The sequence below is a fragment of the Nelusetta ayraudi genome, unplaced genomic scaffold, assembly GCF_046127955.1.
Source record: "Nelusetta ayraudi isolate G7.1 ecotype Tasmania unplaced genomic scaffold, CSIRO-AGI_Nayr_v1 ptg000125l, whole genome shotgun sequence".
Taxonomy (NCBI): Eukaryota; Metazoa; Chordata; class Actinopteri; order Tetraodontiformes; family Monacanthidae; genus Nelusetta; species Nelusetta ayraudi.
Window position 1 is genome coordinate 1093769 of NW_027466175.1, and position 18930 is coordinate 1112698.

Below are 18930 nucleotides of genomic sequence, written 5' to 3' on the forward strand. Positions count from 1 at the left end.
GCAATATTGTTCAGAACAAAATGCCCCCCCCCCCCCCCCTCCGTTTTAAGCCGGCTGCCGTGGTGCCCTGAAGCACAACCAAAAAGTGAACAACAGAAAGTTCATTATTTTATCAATTAGCTTTGAACAGGCCAGGGTATTCTTCATTAGAGAGGTTGCACATTTCTGCAGCCACTGTTGACCCTCTAAATAAGTCCAAATGTTTAATTTGCCCCCGTTCTACCTTATTCCAGCCTTGACATTTTTTTCCGATCCTCAATTTCCGACCTGCTTGTTCTGAATGGCTGCCATGGGGGTGCAATCAGGCCCAGCTACTCACTCAGACACTTTGGTATTCACCCCTGGTCTGGCCAAACCAGCGGGAGAATGATTGAAACCAGGACTTCTGAGCAATCCTGCGGCTTCGTGCGCGGCGAGGAAAAACGCTGCTTCACTCCGATGCTCACTGAGTCATGGACCAAAGTTCTCATTCCGCGTTTTTACCCTGGGGGTCCTCCACATTAGCTCATTAATCACAGGACGTCACTGAAAGTAAAGAGTTCAGAGGCGGGACGGAGGCCCGGGGTCAGTCGATGGTGGCCTCCCCAGCCCATAAGTCCTCGGCCCGTGTCGTTACTCCGACATTGTTGTGAAAGCGAGAGCTTTTGATGCTATTGATTGGGGGGGAGGGCGAGGGAGGGCCGAGATCGATGCGCTGGCTGGTTCAGTGGCGTCGCAAACTGCCCGCTTTTGTCCATTTACGTTTGAGAAAAAGCACTGTAGAGTTTGCGACTGGACCGGTGGGCATGTGTCACCCAGAGCCATTTAACAAATAACCCAGATCCTCACAAAGTGCTGCCCTCCGCCCGAGAGAGAGGAAGCACACAACACTGGAGCCACTGACACCTGCAGAGACACCACACCTGGGCAGAGACAACACACCTGGGCAGAGACACCACACCTGGGCAGAGACACCACACCCACACCTGGGCAGAGACACCACACCTGGGCAGAGACTCCACACCTGGGCAGAGACAACACACCCACACCTGGGCAGAGACTCCACATCTGGGCAGAGACACCACACCTGGGCAGAGACTCCACACCTGGACAGAGACAACACACCCACACCTGGGTAGAGACACCACACCTGGGCAGAGACTCCACACCTGGGCAGAGACACCACACCCACACCTGGGCAGAGACTCCACATCTGGGCAGAGACACCACACCTGGGCAGAGACACCACACCTGGGCAGAGACTCCACACCTGTGCAGAGACACCACACCCACACCTGGGCAGAGACACCACACCTGGGCAGAGACTCCACACCTGGGCAGAGACACCACACCTGGGCAGAGACTCCACACCTGTGCAGAGACACCACACCCACACCTGTGCAGAGACACCACACCCACACCTGGGCAGAGACTCCACACCTGTGCAGAGACACCACACCCACACCTGGGCAGAGACTCACCAAGGCCCTTAAATGGCTGTAAAATAGCCGTGTTTATAGTCTGTTTATTTATCTTTTTCTGAGGGTAGTGGTGGTGGTTGGAGGGGGCAGGGGGTGATAGCTCAATGCAACAGACAGAGTGAATGCTCTCTCTCTCACACACACACGGTGACACACAGACACTGGCATCTGTAGTGGTAATCTCCTCAGTATTCCCTGCGTGAGGCTCTGATCCTTTGTGCTCCCATTCAAAGCCTGATGTTTGAAGCTATGTTCAAAGACAGCCTACCTGCTCAGCCCAGTCGGATCCAGATGAACCCCCCCTACACCCCCGTCCCCCGTATCTTGCAGGGTATCTCCGGAAAACACTCTCCTCCCACTCCGCTCCTCCAGCTCGTGCTCACAGCAGAATGTATACGCAGGAACTTCGCAGCGGTTTCCTTGAGAGAGTGTCGGAGGCCACAAGAACAGAAAAGTCAAAGTTTTTTAAGTTTTCGAAGTCGATGACAGTATCTCTCATATGGTAAAGGGCCTGGTGTGCAAAATCGTGTGTTGCATCTAACTTTAAGAAAGCGTATCGCAAGCAATGTTTATTTTAATCCCTGTTCTCAGATCTGCTTCTTAGACCAACCAAAACCAAAACTGAGATCCACATTCTGGACAACCGTAGATCACACAGTGGCAGAATATGGCTGCCTCCTTGCAATTGGAAATGCATATTTTAGTATATAATAATAATAAACTTTATTTATATAACATGGGGAGCATACCAGCTATAGATATGTAGTGATTTTATTTTATTAATTGCATATATCTGTATCTTTAAAATGGAGACATTCGGCCATTAGGCTTCACATGTCCTTCAGACACACAGCTGTTTCAATGTTGAGGCCAGGAAGGGATTCTATGACGTAGACGTGACTCTGGGTGTCAGTTCATACATTAATCAGCTCTCCTGTTTTGCTGCGAGCTTGCACTGTCTGTTAGTACGTCCTGACATCGCAGATTAATTTGCTTGTTATCATAAAGCTAAACACAATTACAACAGGACAGCTTGCGACCCCTTAAAAGCAAATATACATCAGTGCTGTGCAACAGAAAGCTTTTATCTCTTGCTTACACATTTTGTAATGTAGAAGGGCACACTGTGGTGTGTGTGTGTGTGTGTGTGTGTGTGTGTGTGTGTGTGTGTGTGTGTGTGTGTGTGTGTGCTTGCTGTGACCATTATTTCATTACTCAGGCTTTAGTCATTGTAAGAGGGGTCCTTGCCTTACGTCCATTTAGCGTTATGTACTGAACTTCCGTTCTAGGAGTTCATTTCGACGTGCGAACAGAGGAAGCCGCCGTAAAAGTGGCGCAGCGCGCCGTCTTCCCTCGCTCGTTCCTCGCTAATGTGCCCTCCACTCACAAACACACAGGCGACTAATGAAGACGGATCAGGAGCAAAGTAATCCTGTTAACTTTTCACGTGTTTTTGCGAGGCGATGTTTTCTCTTTAATGTGTTTATCGTAACTTACGAGCTTCGGGTGCCGCAGCCATTAACATATGATTACCATCAGTGGGCTAATGGGTCTGTCTGGCGTTGCCCTCATGCTAAACTGCTTCATTTCCTTCCCTGAATTTTTCTTTATCTTCCTCCGTGAACCGTTATCATCCCCCCTTCCAATATCTCTAATGTCTCTCTCTCCATCGGTCCGCATCCCTCCCACGCCTCCTCTCTTCACTCCAGCCCTTCTCTCTCACAGCTCCTGTCGCCACGTAACCCTGAAGCCGGAGCTCCCACACACCGGTCTCAATTATTGCTTTATTATCTCTGGACCTGTCATCTGAATACAACACTTTTCCTATTTCGGCTCCTTTTTCATTTGTGGAAATCTTTCACACGCTCTTTACGTTTTGCTTCTTCTCATAACCGCCGTTCCTCTGAGTTTCATGCCTCAGTCTAGTCCACTTTATTTTGCGGCACATTTTTATTAAAATAATGCAATTAGGTGGTTCACAATTCTCTGCAGCCCTGTAAGTCGGTGCCTTTCTCCAAAATATCATACTTTGTGGAGTCCAAGTCTGGATTGATTATACTAACGCCAAGCTCTATGCCACAGTGCCATAGAGTTTGTTGACTTGATTCGAGAAACTGCGTTAATCAGACCTTCATCTCTTAATTCTCACCTTTTCAGCTGCCTGTCTGCTCTTTCCATTGTGCAATTTGTAGCGTATTTTCAGCTCCCTCCAACAAGCACAACACAAACTCATTGTGCATTTGGACAAAATGATGTTGCTGGCTGGAGTCAAACTTAATTTACGTTATCAAGCAGACGCTGTGATTCAAGGCAAGTCAGGGACAGAATCCCTGATGTATTTCAACCCAGTGAACCCAGAAGGAAAATCTGGCCATTTTGTCCATAACTACCAGACCAGGCCGCCACTTATGCTCACTGTTCTTTTCATAGTTTTGCTCACTTACTTCAATTTTCTGAATCAGTTTGACTGTTTCTAAAAGCTCATTGATTCAGTTTCTAGTTAATCAGGAAACCTCTTTTTGTGAGAATGTAAAAAACTTGGACTGCTGTTCACGTTCAGCCTTTTACCACACAATCAGGTGGTCACCTTTCTGACCACCACCATATGCTTTACATTAGGCATGTTTTAGGACAACTTTTAGGACCCAACCGCACAGTTTTCATCTCAGCCAGCATCATAATGGCAGGAAATTAAAACATTTGCTTCGTTTCACTTCAATATATGTAGTTCCAGTGCGCCAACCCTCAGAGACTGAAAGTGATGAAGTTCACAAAAATCCTTCTCTGTCATCTGCAAACTCCTCATGAGCCAAGGTGCCAACTGGGAAATCAAGAATAAAGAGACAAAATTTGTATGTTTTCCGTTTCATGTAATCAGATGCAAGTATTGCGAATCCAGTGCAGAGTTCACGAGCAAGAAATTCATTGCCCTTGTTGTCACTGAATCAAACACTCACGTGCACACCGCTTTGTTCCACTGTAGGTGTGACTGGTTGGGTTGGCGTTTGCTTGTTTACCGCATTGTTTCTCACTGATCATTTAAGTAAGGATACCAGGGGATGTTCTCCGTGGCGAAGCAGACGAGATGCGAATTATGGGATTTCTAACGCGTGGGTTGTTTCTACCGTTAATGGAGAGTGTATGTGAAGTAAACCTCAGTGGAATTGAATCTGACGATGAAACAAACCGTCAAATCTGTTTGAGAGCTTCAGTGTTGCTCTGGTTCCCTTAAAAAAAACAAAAAAAACAAAACTAGTGTTTATGTTTTCTTGGTTTTCGACATCAGTCGTTTATTCTTCCAGAGTCTCAACATTAAGACTGAACAACACTAATGGCACTCCCACATGAGGCCCAGTGGTTCCGTTGGCATACTACCTATTGCACTGGTAGTGGCCTGCAGTCAAATGCAGTCCTACACCGACTCCATCCACACCACATGCTCTACATCATTGACTTTTCTTGCAACGCCGCTGAAAACACAATCTCACACGGGTGACTGTACAGCTCATGGATTCATTTTAAAGTTGTTGTTTGATTGAAATTGATTGTGCACCTCGCAGTTTCGCATGTTGTACTTTGCAGGCCATGTCCACGTTGTGTGCGTGACCGTGCTTGTGCTCGTGCATGAGCCGTACCATACCTCCTGCAACAGTGCCAGGACCAGCGGAGTCTTCACGCTCCTCTCTTTCTTCTCTCTTCCTCTGTCAGGTTTTCTGAGGTCCTGGTGTTGCCTGGTGTGAGTGCACTTTAAGTGTCAGTCAGCACCTGACAAAGTGGTGACTGTTTTTGTTATTGTTGCATTTTCAGCACCTCTGTCAGTGCACTTAACATAAATGCATCACAGCTGTAGAAATCAATAACGTTTACTGCCTCCACTCCATGAAACAAGAGCCAGAGGGCCTGTGCGTTTGAAGAACTGTCCACTCCTTCTTTCTCTAAAACTTCGGTATAAGTGAGAAGACTTGGCCAGAGTCTGGCTAACCTCTGTGCTTTAGGCAAAGTCATGTACAGTGCTATTCATGTGTAACGTAAATTTGACACAGGTGGAAAAAACAAACAGGGTTCTATTTGATCTAATAAAGTATGTTTGTTCTGTCTCTCTTTGCAGGGTTGGTCAAGCTTGGAGTCCACTGTGTAACATGCCAGAAAGTTGCCATAAAGATTGTCAACCGGGAGAAACTAAGCGAGTCAGTACTAATGAAGGTACGTGCGCAGCTTTAAATGCTTTCATTTGCTGAGGTTCTCCCTTTAACCATCCGCTGTTTTAAATTCTGCATGAAAAGAGAATTTTGATTCCTGTGTCTAGCACCTGAGGTGAAGCAGTAAAATAACCTTCCAAGACAGATGGATTTCTCAGACTTCAACTCAAATATCAAACTCATTCACCATGCCAACCTCTAATAGACTGCATTTTAAACTGGATTTAAAATTCACTCATTGGATTCAGTTTCTGTCATGAATAAAGAGGTGAAAGGTACGTGGGAAAGAAGCAACTGCTGCAAGCTGCTCTGATAAACCACAGAATAAGAAGCTTCTATAAGTTGTGAACACAGGTTGCTAACAAGATTAGCTTGTAAGCTTCTTTAGCAGAAATTTTTATCAGGACTAGATGGTGTTTTCACATTAGAATTTGAACAGAGAAAGGTTGCTGAACCATTTTTTCTGTGAACAGTATGTTTTCATGGAGTTGCGTTGCATATCACATTATATTGTGGTTTGCTTCTTTTCAGTCCATTTAAATGTGAAAGACCAGTACTTTGCCAAATCTCCCTCCAAGTCACCAAACTCGTTTCCAAACTCTTCATCAGATTTATTAGAGCAATTATTCATTTATTGGATAAGAGCCGTTTAGGGAAAGTTCATTGTGGTGTGCCAGGTGCGATGCAATAAAATAAAATCATGTTGGACAGAAAATGAGGAACTGAACAATAAGTTTGGAAAGCAGGAAAAACATTTGCATTGCCAAAATTCCCGATATGAAACAGCTCTAATCAGGTGAAACATCACTTATTATAGTTTTTGTAAGTGGTAACTCAACAGCTGTCAACAGCTGACCCAGCTGATATTATTAATACATAGAATTGCTGTGTTACTTCGTGACAGCCAGTCTTTGAAGTGGCTGTTTTTCTGCTTCTAACTGAAGACGGCTGTTCCCCAGCCAGGAGCCCCAAGAAACACAACAAGAAAGTAGCAACTCTAATTACTCTATCCTCAATCAAAAACACTTCACAATCTTCTGGGTGAAACAATCTTGTTTATAATTTTGCGGTTTTCAACATGGCCTCTTTTGAAAGTCTTTTTCCTCCCTTGTTCCATCCCGTGGGCTTTGCTCTTTTCTGCGACTGCTTTAAATTGGGCTTTGCTGCTAAATTGGCCCTTGTATTGATGGAAGGGTCGCAAAAAACTGGGAAGCATCAGCACGACAAAAAGTTAAAGCCCCCCCCCAAAAAAAATTGCCTTTGTGGGGACTCACACTGAGAGAAGAGCTTGTGTGTTATTAGTTTGCTGGAAAGCTGGAGGAGGGGAGTGGGGTGGATGGAGGAGGGTTGCTTGGAGCTCAGGTTATCTGAAGGCAGAGCAGCCCTCTGCTTTGCATCCTTCCTACTGCGGCATCATTCAACTTTGGATGAGTCTCTCTTTTTCTCTTTTTCTCTCGCTCTCTGTCTCTTTTCCTGGATGTTGCTGTTTGATAACAGTCGGTATTAATCTTCCCGCTTGCGTCTCCCAGACTTCTGCTCAATCTCGACTGGTTCACTCTTGAAGACACTCTCGCTCCATCTCCACTCCGGCTCTACGGGCGCTCCTATGACAAGTCACTCCTGTTTCCTCGGCGCTGACAGCAGTATTATTAGAAGTAGCAGAAGTAGCTGCTGGGAGCATTGTAACAAGTGACAGCAGAGGGGAATGGTGCTGGATAATGTCCTGACCCAGGTGTTTCACATCGGGTTGTCCTGCAGGGGGAAGTAATCGCAGAGAGATGCCAACAGCTGACAGTCCTCCGACAGGGCCGAGGCTTCTGCTGAAGCTGCACTTCACGGCCAATTACTGCACTCAGCCATTGTCATGCTCAGTGGGCGCGCTCTTGTGATTGGTGAAGAGTTACGAGTCAGCCTGCCAATAGAGTGAATCTAATAAAAGACAGTTTTTCTGTTGTTGAATGGCTAAAATTGGGGGGGAAAGTTCCTCTTGGCATTTTAAGGCACAGTTGAGGTATATTTATATATTATATATTTATAATGAGATTGATCAACCTCAAACTTATGGCTTTCAGGTGAGAAACTAAAGCTGCCTTACTGGGAATATTATAGTGAAAACAGAAATTGTCTATTTGGTTTCTTTTCAATGAAGTTTACTGGTTCTGTAACAAAAGCCCTTTAAAGATCAGTTGTTTTGTTGCAATTAAAGGCCAAAACAAAGCACCTCAGTGACTGTTAGTGTCAGCTCCTACCAATGAAACTGTACGATCAGGAGCTGCGCAATAACTTGACGACCTTTTTAAAATAAGTGATTGCGGACACCGGAGAGCTTTGTACTCTGCAAAGTTTCAGAGTTTTGCCAGACACAAAGCAGCGCTCTCTGACACCCCTCTGAACTTTAAAAGGCAGCTTAAAATGCAATCGGTCTTTAATGCTCCCTCGGTATTGGTGAATAAAACCTCAATCTTGGCATTGAGATCATAGCTGAGCCCGAAAACGTGCACCATCTGCGAGAAGTGCTCGTGTTTAGTTGTCTCAAAAGGTTTCAGCTGCTCTTTAGAAGACAAACTGTGGCATGGAGAGAACTGAAATGATGTGAATCGCTAAGAAATATGCCAGACACTATCGGCACAGGTACATAATGGGTCGGCTCGACACAAATGACCCGCTCAGTCACTTTCTGTGCGGCGGCTAAAACATGAAAAGCTCCCTGCTTGTGTGCAGCGAGGAGCCTCTGGCCTCCAGTTCTTCCTCTCCCGCTGATAACTCTTTAAAAGCAGAGTGGAGACGGCCCTCCTGCAGCTCGCCAGTCTCTGCCCTTTATTTAGTGTGTCTCTAAATAAGAACCGTTAGCAAGTCTACCAATTACAGGCCAGAGAGTCTCTCAGTGATCAGCAGGCAGCCTGTTCCCGGGGCCCACGGAGCTCCTCATCCTCTGCAGGGCCACAAGCCGCTTCAACCTCGATGGAGAGCGGAGACCCAGTCCAGATTTTGAGTGAACTATTCCTTTGAGCTCTATTTACAGCTCAGCCCGCTTTAGAGTAGCGTCCACTGTGAAAGCCGTGAGAAATTCTCGCAGTTGAGACGACGGACAACTCTTTCGAGCGGGACTTCCACATCAAGCCGCAATTGCAAGACCATGTCACTGTAGGCCCGGCCTATTCTTATTCAAATCCGGCCACTTTTTCCATCTTCTATTACTATTCCATATAGTGCCCCGCCGCTCGGTCTGATGTGTCTGTTCTGCGGCCTTCCTGTGCGACTGTCAGACTGTCAGAATGATCGGGCAGCGCCCGACTGCAAGGCTCAGACTGCGAAATGTCACCTTTTAATATGCTAATGTCCCCCCAGTCCCCATGGTGCCATTAGGGCAGAATCCGACTCCCCTGGACAGGTGTGTGTGTGTGTGTGTGTGTGTGTGTGTGTGTGTGTGTGTGTGTGTGTGTGCGTGCGCGCGTGCGCGCGCGTGTGTGTTGGCACGAGCAAGCTCCCAGATATGCACAAAGAGGCCGAACACACGCGTACAAGAGTTTGCAAGAATGTGTGAACAATTGTCACACCCACACACACATTCACATGCGTGTGCACAACACAGCCCTCCGTGACGCAAATCATCCCTTTTCTGTCTGCCCTTTCCCCCCCCCCCGGCCTTGGGAGTCGGGGGTCCGCGTGACGGGATGATGCCGCCTGAATTAATTTCTCTCGGCAGCGAGGTCTCTGCTCCGCTGGCTTCGGCGTTGAACTTTGCTCAACTACCGTCGAACCCTTCAGTCCACGGGCCCCCACGGGCTGCGACACCGCCGACCAGAAAGACTCCAAATTGTCCGGGATAATGAATTCGTCTTCGAAACTTCTTGTCAGCTCGTTACCACTGAATGAGCCTTGACTACTTCAAAGAGCGAGCGCGGCCTCGCTTGTTTTCTTTCATTATTTTTTTAAAAAGAAAAATACCGATGGAGTTGGAGGAATAGTAATAAGCTGCTCTGTCAGCGAGAGGGCGGCTGCCTGTCATGTGCGCCACGACGAGACAGAACCCGACAGACAGGGCGCGCACAGTATGTGCACATATGACAGTGTTGTCAGCCCTCATTGGCACTGAGGCCAAACACAACGCAGCGTGGCGATCCGATACGGAGACAAGCCCAGCGCCGACGCTGCATGTGTGAGGGTGTGCGAGTCTCGGGGGAGTAGTTAATGTTGCCGGGACTCAGCCGGTCCTCGTACTCCCCCTCCACCCTCCCACCTCCCCTCCTCTCTCCTCTGGGCCTCGGGGTGGAGGGAGGAAGAGAGGGAGGGCAACAGAGAGCAAGGCCCGGGAGAGAGATGTGGACATGCTGCTAGGATCCCTGCAGAGATGGGATAACACACACACACACACACACACACACACACACACACACACACACACACACACACACACACGGCTTAGTCGGTACACTGCGTCTCCACTGGTATCTCCTGCGAGGAGAGTCTGGGCTTTGTTCTTCAGCTGACATTCGCACATGACTTCCTGCAGGGAAGCAGCCAGAGTTTAAATATTGTCTTTTCAACACTACAAGAAGGATTAAGCTCAGGAACATCTGTTAGGTAAAGACTAACATGAGCCAGTTGTGTACTTCAGACGAAATGCATTCTAAAGAAGCATCCATCCACCCACTTTAATGGTGGCCTTACTGGGTAAACTGGAGACTGTCCCAGTTCAGGCCAGTGGTGGGAGAGTCCTCCAGAGTCTCTTCACTGCTGGTGAATTAAAACCAGAAAAGTTCCATATACCCTGCTTAGAATGTCTGGACTCAACACTTTCCTATTTTTCACTGCACACATACAAAACAAATCTCTGAGTGTTGCATTTCAAACAACTGGAGGCAGATGAGTGACAGTACTTCCTTAAAAATAAAATGTGTGAGAGCTGTGCTATTGTCGAGGTAACTGGTGAAAGCGTCACAAAGCGTGTATATATAATGAGGTGTAAATAGCTTGAGCTGCCTGTAGCTGCCACTCACCGCAGCGGCCGAGTGAAATCTCAAACATTTGGTAGAAATCATCTGTCAACAGTTTTTAAACCCACAGCTCAAACAGCTTTGTTGCTGCTCCGTTCTGAGTCTGGTTTTCATATTTGCCCGAGTTGCTCTCGACTAATTTCTCATTATTCATTTTTATTATCGCTCTCATTGCACTGTCACCTGAAGGACAAACTAATGCAGACCACATCCTCGGAGCGCCCTGCAGTAAACCACTGTCCAGAAAGACCCCCCCCCACCCCCACCCCCCCGAGAGCAGCGGGTGTCACCAGACCCTATTTCACATCACCTGCTGTCCGTGATGCTGAGTGGTGCAGCTCCTCTAATCTGCAGTTTAGTCTTGGGGTGAGTTAAACGGTCGCTCGCCCCCAGCACTGGCGACCAGCTGTGGGTGAAGGGTATCTGCAGCATGCAGAAGTCGGGTGGCTGCAGTTGATGCCGGGTCTGCCTGCCTGCCTGCCTGCCTGCACCCCCAACCCCCTTTGAGCCAGCGAGCTGGCGGTGGCTGCAGCTGCTGCTGCTGCTGCTGCTGCTGCTGCTGCTGCTGCTGGGATAAGGACAACTAATTAGCGGGAGCGACTCTCTCTCCTCCTGAAGCAGCGCGACTTCAAAGTCACTCTGCTGTCCCCGAGCCCAGCGAGAGGAAGGGAAGGAGGAGGAGAGATGGAGTGCAGGATGGAGAGAGATATGAGGGGAGGGAGGAGGGTGTGTGTGTGAGTGTGTGTGTGAGTGTGTGTGTGTTGCGTGAGAGAGAGGGCGGAATGTGGAAAAGGGGAGTTAACACTGGATGGATGTTTTCAAGCAGATATCTTTTCATAGCTCGGCCAGTCTGATGGATGTTTAGGTTACTTTTGGTTTGCCGACTCCGTCCTTGGCGTCAGTCAAACTAATTTCCGACGAGGAACGAGGCGTATTGTCTTTTGTTACCAACCAGGCAAGTCTATGGACGTGATCGCTGAACATATACCCACCCTGACACTAAAGGACAAAAGAACAAAGGATAGGAACTAAGTAAATTGAGTCTTTTTTTTCTCAGAGAATAATCACCGTGGTTCAGGTGGTGGGGTCACCTGCTAGTCAGAAGGGGCGGAGCTACATGGTGGCCTGTGGTGGGGGGATAATTTGACCAATGCCCTTACACTACCATGTATTTAATATGGATAATGTATTTCTGACTTGATGATTGGCCTGGATTCTACCATTCGACTAATACAACAGGCATGTCGACATTCCAGGTATCTCCTGATAGTTGCCACCAGTGTGAGTCATGATTTCACCCCAAGGAAACCTTTCTGGCTCCCCCGCTGCCAGTCAGCTGACCTGATCACGACCCACGAGCCTCCACACTGGTTCAGGAGCAGCGAGTGCCTTTAAATAGTAAAAGCAAGGCGGTGGTCTGCAGCGGCGTCTCCAATCGCCTCCCAAACGGGCGTGCGCCCGTGGCGAGTCAATCACACTGATTCCTCGCAGCTGCGGCCACTTTCACACCTGAGCCGCAATAAATTGAAGGGACGGCTCCGAGGGCCGCGGAGGTGGCGTGTTTTTAAGACTCGGGGGACATCGGAGTGACGCCTTCAAAGCAGCTTAGCCGCCGCCGCCGTGTCTCGCTGAGAAGCAGCTTCTCCAAAGTGAAGAGGAGGTGAAAGCACCCGGCAGGAACGGCGGCGGCATCAGCAACCCCGGCGAGCAACTGCAGCGCGGGAAACAATCATCCGGCCTCGTTAATTACTAATTAAAAAATGTGGGTTGTCTTTGAACGGTGGCCTCAGATTAAAGCAGCGGTGAGCCGTCGGGCCAGCAAGGTCTTCTCTGCTGGTGGAAAGTTACTCTTTTATCCCATACATGTGATAATAGTGGTCTGTTTTCTTCATGTCACATCACCCACTTGGTTGTGCTGTAAGTGAAACTGATCATAGTCAGTTCCGACAGCCAATCAGATCTTAAGTCTGCGACGCCAAGGCCATCGAGCCGGCCTGACGTCTCGCGAGGAACTGTGATTGGTTTAGCGCTCGCGAGAGCTTTAAAGACTTAACCAGCTCTCACCATGAGTCACCTGCAGTTTATAATGTGAACAATGTGGCGCGTTATTGTTCAATTGTTTTGCTGTTAATAATCTGTTTACTTTTTTTTTTTTTCAATGAATAGTTTCTTTCCTTTTTGTCTCGTTGGTGTCTTAAATGAAACGGCAGCATTGCGCAGTTTATCGCTGAACCTTCAGCTCACATAGCGGACTTTTACTGGAGTTATCAGAACCTTGTCGACTCGCGTTCTAAAAAAAAAATCCTGCCATTTCTTTTTGGAGTTTTGACAGTACTGGTGCTACTATGAGCTGTATTCATTGAGGCAGGACCAGGTACGACGTCACTGAAGGCCTGGACGTGAAATGCACGGCCTGCCTGCGCCTGTCTGCGGTCGGCACCAGATGCACGAGATGCACGTTCGATGCAGAGCGGCTGAATCACCGGCGGGCTATTTCAGACTCGCACCGTGGAAAAATAGCGATTGGGGAACGAAGAGGCGGAGACAATAAGGGAGCAGAGGTTGAGGAGGAGCACCGACTGTCGGGGAGGGTGAGGTGGGTGGGTGAGGTGGGTGAGGAGCCGCCACGGCCGCAGATGAATCACGCGCGGCCCAATTTTGTTACACCCTCGCCGACAGCACTTTCTCCCCGCCGCCGTCTCCGCTCCTGCCCCTTAATGATTATGGATCGGCCCTGCGAGCTCATCTCTGTCGCCGCGCGACCGCCTCGGATATAGAAATGCCTCCGCGCTTTAAGCTGCGCCGCCAACAGGTTTTGTGCGCGCGAGCGCACTCGACGCCGGGCACTCGTTGAAATAAATGGGTTTCATATGTCGGGGCGGCCGCGTGTTGATCCATCAGCTTTGTAAGGCGCTGAGCCAGATGCCGCGACTTCAGCACACAGTTTGATCTCGACAGGACGGCGGCATGATGGAAAAGCTTCTCTCCGCTCCCTCTGCATTCACTCTCGGCTCAGTTGTCACTGTGCAGATTTTATTGAACATGTTCAAAACAAAAAAAATAGAATCGAGGCACCATTTGGATTTACCTCCGGAACACAAACAAAACAACGTCATCAGCAAAAAAGGAACAATAACCAAATACAAACAAATAATAAAAGAATTTAAAAACAATACTTCAACTTTATAATTAAACATGTTTAAAATGAATAGGAAGTAGTTGTGAGTTACTCTTCTAGTCCTACCCCTTTTCCATCTGCTTTCAGTATTCAGTGCAAAAAAATAAAAGCACACAGTCTTTCTTATGCGTTTTTCCCTGCGCTGGCCGTTTCCCATTCCAAATGTTGTAGATTTGGATCCAGTTCACGGCGAGTCGCACTCCCGCCTCCATCGACTGATCTGTCACAGCCACGGCTTTCCCTCTCGTGCCGTTGTGTGAGAACCTGAATAATAATATGGATTACACCAACCATGGAAGTCCTCCCAAATCCTCTCTGTGTTATCAGTCAATATGAAGGTCACGCAGCGTCCCGCATCCTAATTTGCTCGCTAAGTCGCAAATAAACACTCTTGTGCATTTAGCCCCGCCCCTTGGCGAGACAGTCAATGATCTCTAGCCTACATGACACAAAGTTTTGGAAAAATGTCACCTTCTTGCCCTTTTGTGTTCACATTTAACAGTGTTGACAGTGGGAGTTTCGCCCTGAACTTCTCTGCCTGCCAGTTCTGCATCTGCATCTCTTTGTCTGGGTGATTTCCTACTTATTTTACCACTCACACGTCCTACTGCCATAAAACTGAGACTGATGAAATCGTAAAATGCAGAGGAGCAAAATACAAGATGTATCGGGATCCCCCACAGAGATTGACAGGAGGCGGACAGACAGACGTCTCAGCTGATGGTTTTTTATTTTATTTTCATCAAAGGCTCAGCAGCTGCCTTGGGAGACATGAGAATACTTTGTTTGCTCTTTTGATTTGTTCTTGCTTTGGTGTTTCCGCTTTTTTCTTTCTCCTTTGTGGACAAAGGACGCATTTTATCCAATCTTCTAACCTTAAGTGGAGCACTGCTTTCATGTTCACATCATGAAAGTTTCCATCCAAAGTTTACCTGTTTGCTTCTTTTTTTTTTTACACACAGTTGTGTACCTGTGTTTTGCACTGGGATTTCCCGTCTCTTTATGTTACCCATGGACCCACTGGAGTACATTTTCTGCTTGTTTGTTTGTGGCCACTGGGTACCGTGATCATTTTTTTTTTTTTTTTATCCGTCTTGTTTGAGTAGAGGGCAATAATTGAAAAGGTACATCATGTCTCCTTGAGAGAAAGAAATAAGCCTCAATTTTCATCCAGATGAGTCATTGTCATTTTCCAGTTTCCACTTACGTGATGTTTGATGGCACCATTGTCACCAATTTACTGCGTATTTGCACTTTCATTCTGCTTCCAACTGACGTGTCCAACATCCTCTTCCTGCCGCTGGTCATACTGAAATGCATGTACACACGTCAGCCATGCTCAGCTGCAGACCTGGAGCAGAGCTCAGAAGATGATAGAGGGTTTGTTTGTTTCTTATTTGAAAATGCTTTGCTGCAATAAATTAACATCATCTTAACGTTCGATCACGGACATGACAGCGTCTTTCCTCCAGTGATATATTGTCAAATTACAAGAAACCAAATTGCTGTTAATCATTGACGCTGAAGAAAAATCGGGAAATGTATCTAAAATGTCATCACACGCCGGAATGGCGGAGGCTGTGAAGTGATTTGCTATCTATTTTTCTCCTACTCTTACATTTAATCAGTTTTTTTCTCCACAAGAGTGCAAAGCTGTTGCTAAACTCGAGGCAAACTTTTGAATGAAATAGAAGGTGATTGCAGTAGCAACCAGAAAGCAGTTGTTGCAGCAGCTGGAATCTCCCCTGACTCACATTCCTTTCCCTGATTGTCAATTAGCTGCCCCTAATTCCTGAACTTTGTTCACAGGCTACGTTTGTTTGTTTGTAATTTATTTATCTTCCTCCTTGCTGGTAATGGGTTCAAAGCAAATCCTGATGTATAGTGCAGTCTTTTTTTCCCGGACAGGATGCTAAACATCTACAACAAGACACTTTTAACACCAGCAGCGTCTTTGTCTACATCCCAGCGGGAATTATTTGCTAATGAATCAGTTGCGCTAACGCTGCAGCAACAAGGCACTCTCTGTCTTCGCCCTCTTTCTCTCCTGCTCTTACACATTATGCATGGCCCCGCAAGCACGTACGTGCATCTAGATACAAACATGCCTCGTAGATCTTAGCTGTTCTTGGTGTGTTATTATTCAGAACCTTGGGAGCGGAGCGCGTCTTTCTCCGACACTCAGTGCTGTGAACTAATTAACAAGTATTGGAGCCAACTATCTGATTACATTATCGCTGCTATTTTGAACTTATTTGCAAAGTTTGAAGTTAATTTGGCCAGTTTCGTTCCACCACTCCTGGCCACTGACCCGTCGGGTCGGTTCACTATCGACTCTTTTCAATGGCAAACTATTGACTGGAGTCGTGTCAGTGAGTAGGCCCTGAATTCATATGTGGAGATAATGAGTAAGTAATTGACTCACGGCTAGCTAATAACTCCTGTCACTCCAGCTGTTGTACAACATAAATAGCCTTCATTACTCATTAAAAAGCTGCTTGTCTTCTGTAACAGGCTGGTTTCCCCCCCGAAAAACTTTTTTATTTTAATAAATTATTATTTTTTTTAATTCATTTTATAGATTCAGGCTCGAGTGAAATGTTGTACTTTTCCTTGCTTTTGATGACTGGAATTCCACCAAAATGGCCAAAGGGTGACCACACACTGTAATGGACAAAGCAACAACAACACATCACTTACACGTGTGTTTGGCCAATAGACGCAGTGTGGCCTCCTGGCTGGAGGTGTGCACGTATCAGTCACTCACTGCAACAAGATGTTTTCATGCTCTGTGTGTGCTACCTCAGAGTCAGGCAGTATGGGGGGAAGCTGTTGGTGTCAAAATATTTCAAACTGTCAGAGGATTTTATGATCTCATAGAAGAAGCAGACAGCAATTTATTTTAATCTATTACCTCTCTGAGCACTTTCACTGAAAGCTAGTGCACCTTATGCAAATGGAGGTGGTGTAGTATTTTTTTGGAGTAACAGCCTTAAAACTAATATAGATGACCTTCAGATCTATTCATTACATCCTGCACTGCTCTCTCTCCCTCCCTCCCCCCCCTCTCTCTCTCTCTCCCTCCCCCCCCCCTCTCTCTCTCTCTCTCTCTCTCTCTCTCTCTCTGTCTCTGTCTCTCTCTCTCTCTCTCTGTCAGGCTCGCCCTCTAGTCAGTAAGAACCAGTTTATTAATCCACATTTCCCATCTCCACACAAACCAAGGTCACCTTTGGCAACCCTCTTCCAGGGAGTGAGGGATGGAATCGACGAGTTGACAAAAACGACACTCCAGACGGCTGACACACAAAAAAGAGGAGTGCCAGAGGAGGCCGCCGCCTGCTTGTCACTGATAAATTGCCTCTCCTGCAGAGAGTTTTTGCACAAACGCGTGCATTGCTAATCACGTGTATGAAACACCTCTTCCTCCTCCATCCCTTTCACTCCATGCCACCAATCAAACGGCGCAGAAGTCCTGAAGAGGTTCATTATTGCACCCCCTGACCTCTTGGTGTGGCGGGGGGCCCCCTGCCTTTAGATTCTATTAAGACCAAGGTTACCCACGGTCGTGTCTGTTCGTGTCAAATGATGTGGCTCGCCACTGGTGGAGGCGGGAGCCTGATGAGTCTGTCAGCGGCGCAGGCACACATCGCATGCACGGATCGAGAATAGAATGAAACAGATAATAAATGTCTGCTTGGATGGAGGGAGGGGTGCCGGGATTGGACTAAGCGATATTGAATGGCTGGGAGATGGATAAAGGATTTGGAGCTCCCAAAGACTGTGATCAATGAACTACATGTCTCGGGCATTGATCACACTCCCCCGTGTGGGGAATTTACCCCCTTTTCTTCTAAGCATGACTGATACAGTTATTATCAGCCAAACCTGCGCTCTGCCGGCTGCGTGCATGCGTGTTTGTGCACCTGCACTAGTGTGTGTGTGTGTGTGTGTGTGTGTGTGATCCACGGGCTGGTGGGAGAAGGAACACAGGGAAAAAAACATGACTTTGGGGACATTTACCTTTCCCCCCCCCCTCTCTCAACTCTTTCAACGACTGGAATGAAAACATACAAATCAGATTTTTAGTTTTGCGCTTTGCTCTCAGCGGGACGAACCCAGCAGGAGGAGAAAACACGAAAACACACGCACGCACACATGCACGCACACACACACACACACACACACACACACACACACACACACATAAACTCTGAGCAAATACTGTTAAATCTCTCTCCACAAGTTCGTCTTTGTGAGTAAAATCTGTCGTTTGCTGCACCGTTTCTACAAGGAAACACACATCAATTTCCCACCGTCTTTCCACCATGGATATACATGTGTGTTTGACACCCTTGAAACGGACCCCCCAACACACACACTGAGCTACACACCAGCTTGGCTCCCCTCCGTTTCTGGCTGCAAAGCCCCTATTCCGCCCCACTGGCTCACTGACCAACATATGGATAGATGGCGGCGGCTCACGGCTCCATCAGTGTGCATCGCGTGCTAATGTGGCCACATGTCAGCAGTGTGAGTGGGTGACGGGCTGACTGGTTGTGTCCCTCAGCCAGTTGCCAAGCTGTGCCGTCTCCTCCCCTTCTGTCCGCCGACAGTTGGACTGGAGTCCCCCTCCGGCCAGCCAGTCTATACCTTAACACTCAGCCGTATGCTCCCTGATTTTTCTTGCCATTACAGCCTCCAACATGAATTTCTATACCCGGGTTGGCATTTCATCAGCATTTTGTCAAAGTCAAAACCAAAGACATTAAGTAGATAAGAAGCTAAGCATGCATGCATTTATATATATATTTTAAACATTGCACTATTTCTCTGTCTACACGACAGTGCAGAAACATGAATAGTCTGTAATGACAAACACGATAGAAGAGCTTTTCAGCTTCCACCACAACTCTCAAAATTCCAGAAGAGATTTGAGAAAGTTGTGTCAAATTGTGCATGTTTTGGTGTCGACATTAATCTTTTTCAAAACATCCATTCAAGCTCCCTTGAGGAATACAGACAAACCAGAGTTTTTAAAACCCCACCATCTCGCATTGTGTTTTGTAAAATGTCTGTTTTTCAGTGGCTGAGAACAG

At 47.3% G+C, this 18930-nt stretch overlaps 1 protein-coding gene across 1 annotated transcript in view; it reads left to right on the forward strand.

Moving 5' to 3' along the window:
• LOC142904243 (serine/threonine-protein kinase BRSK2-like) overlaps positions 1-18930 on the forward strand; it is a gene marked incomplete at its 3' end in the record, with an annotated part of 155040 nt that overhangs the window by 93101 nt on the left and 43009 nt on the right. The window contains exon 3 of the mRNA XM_076050215.1: positions 5569-5663. Coding sequence (XP_075906330.1) covers positions 5569-5663 — 95 coding nt within the window. The remainder of the gene's footprint in view (positions 1-5568; positions 5664-18930) is intronic.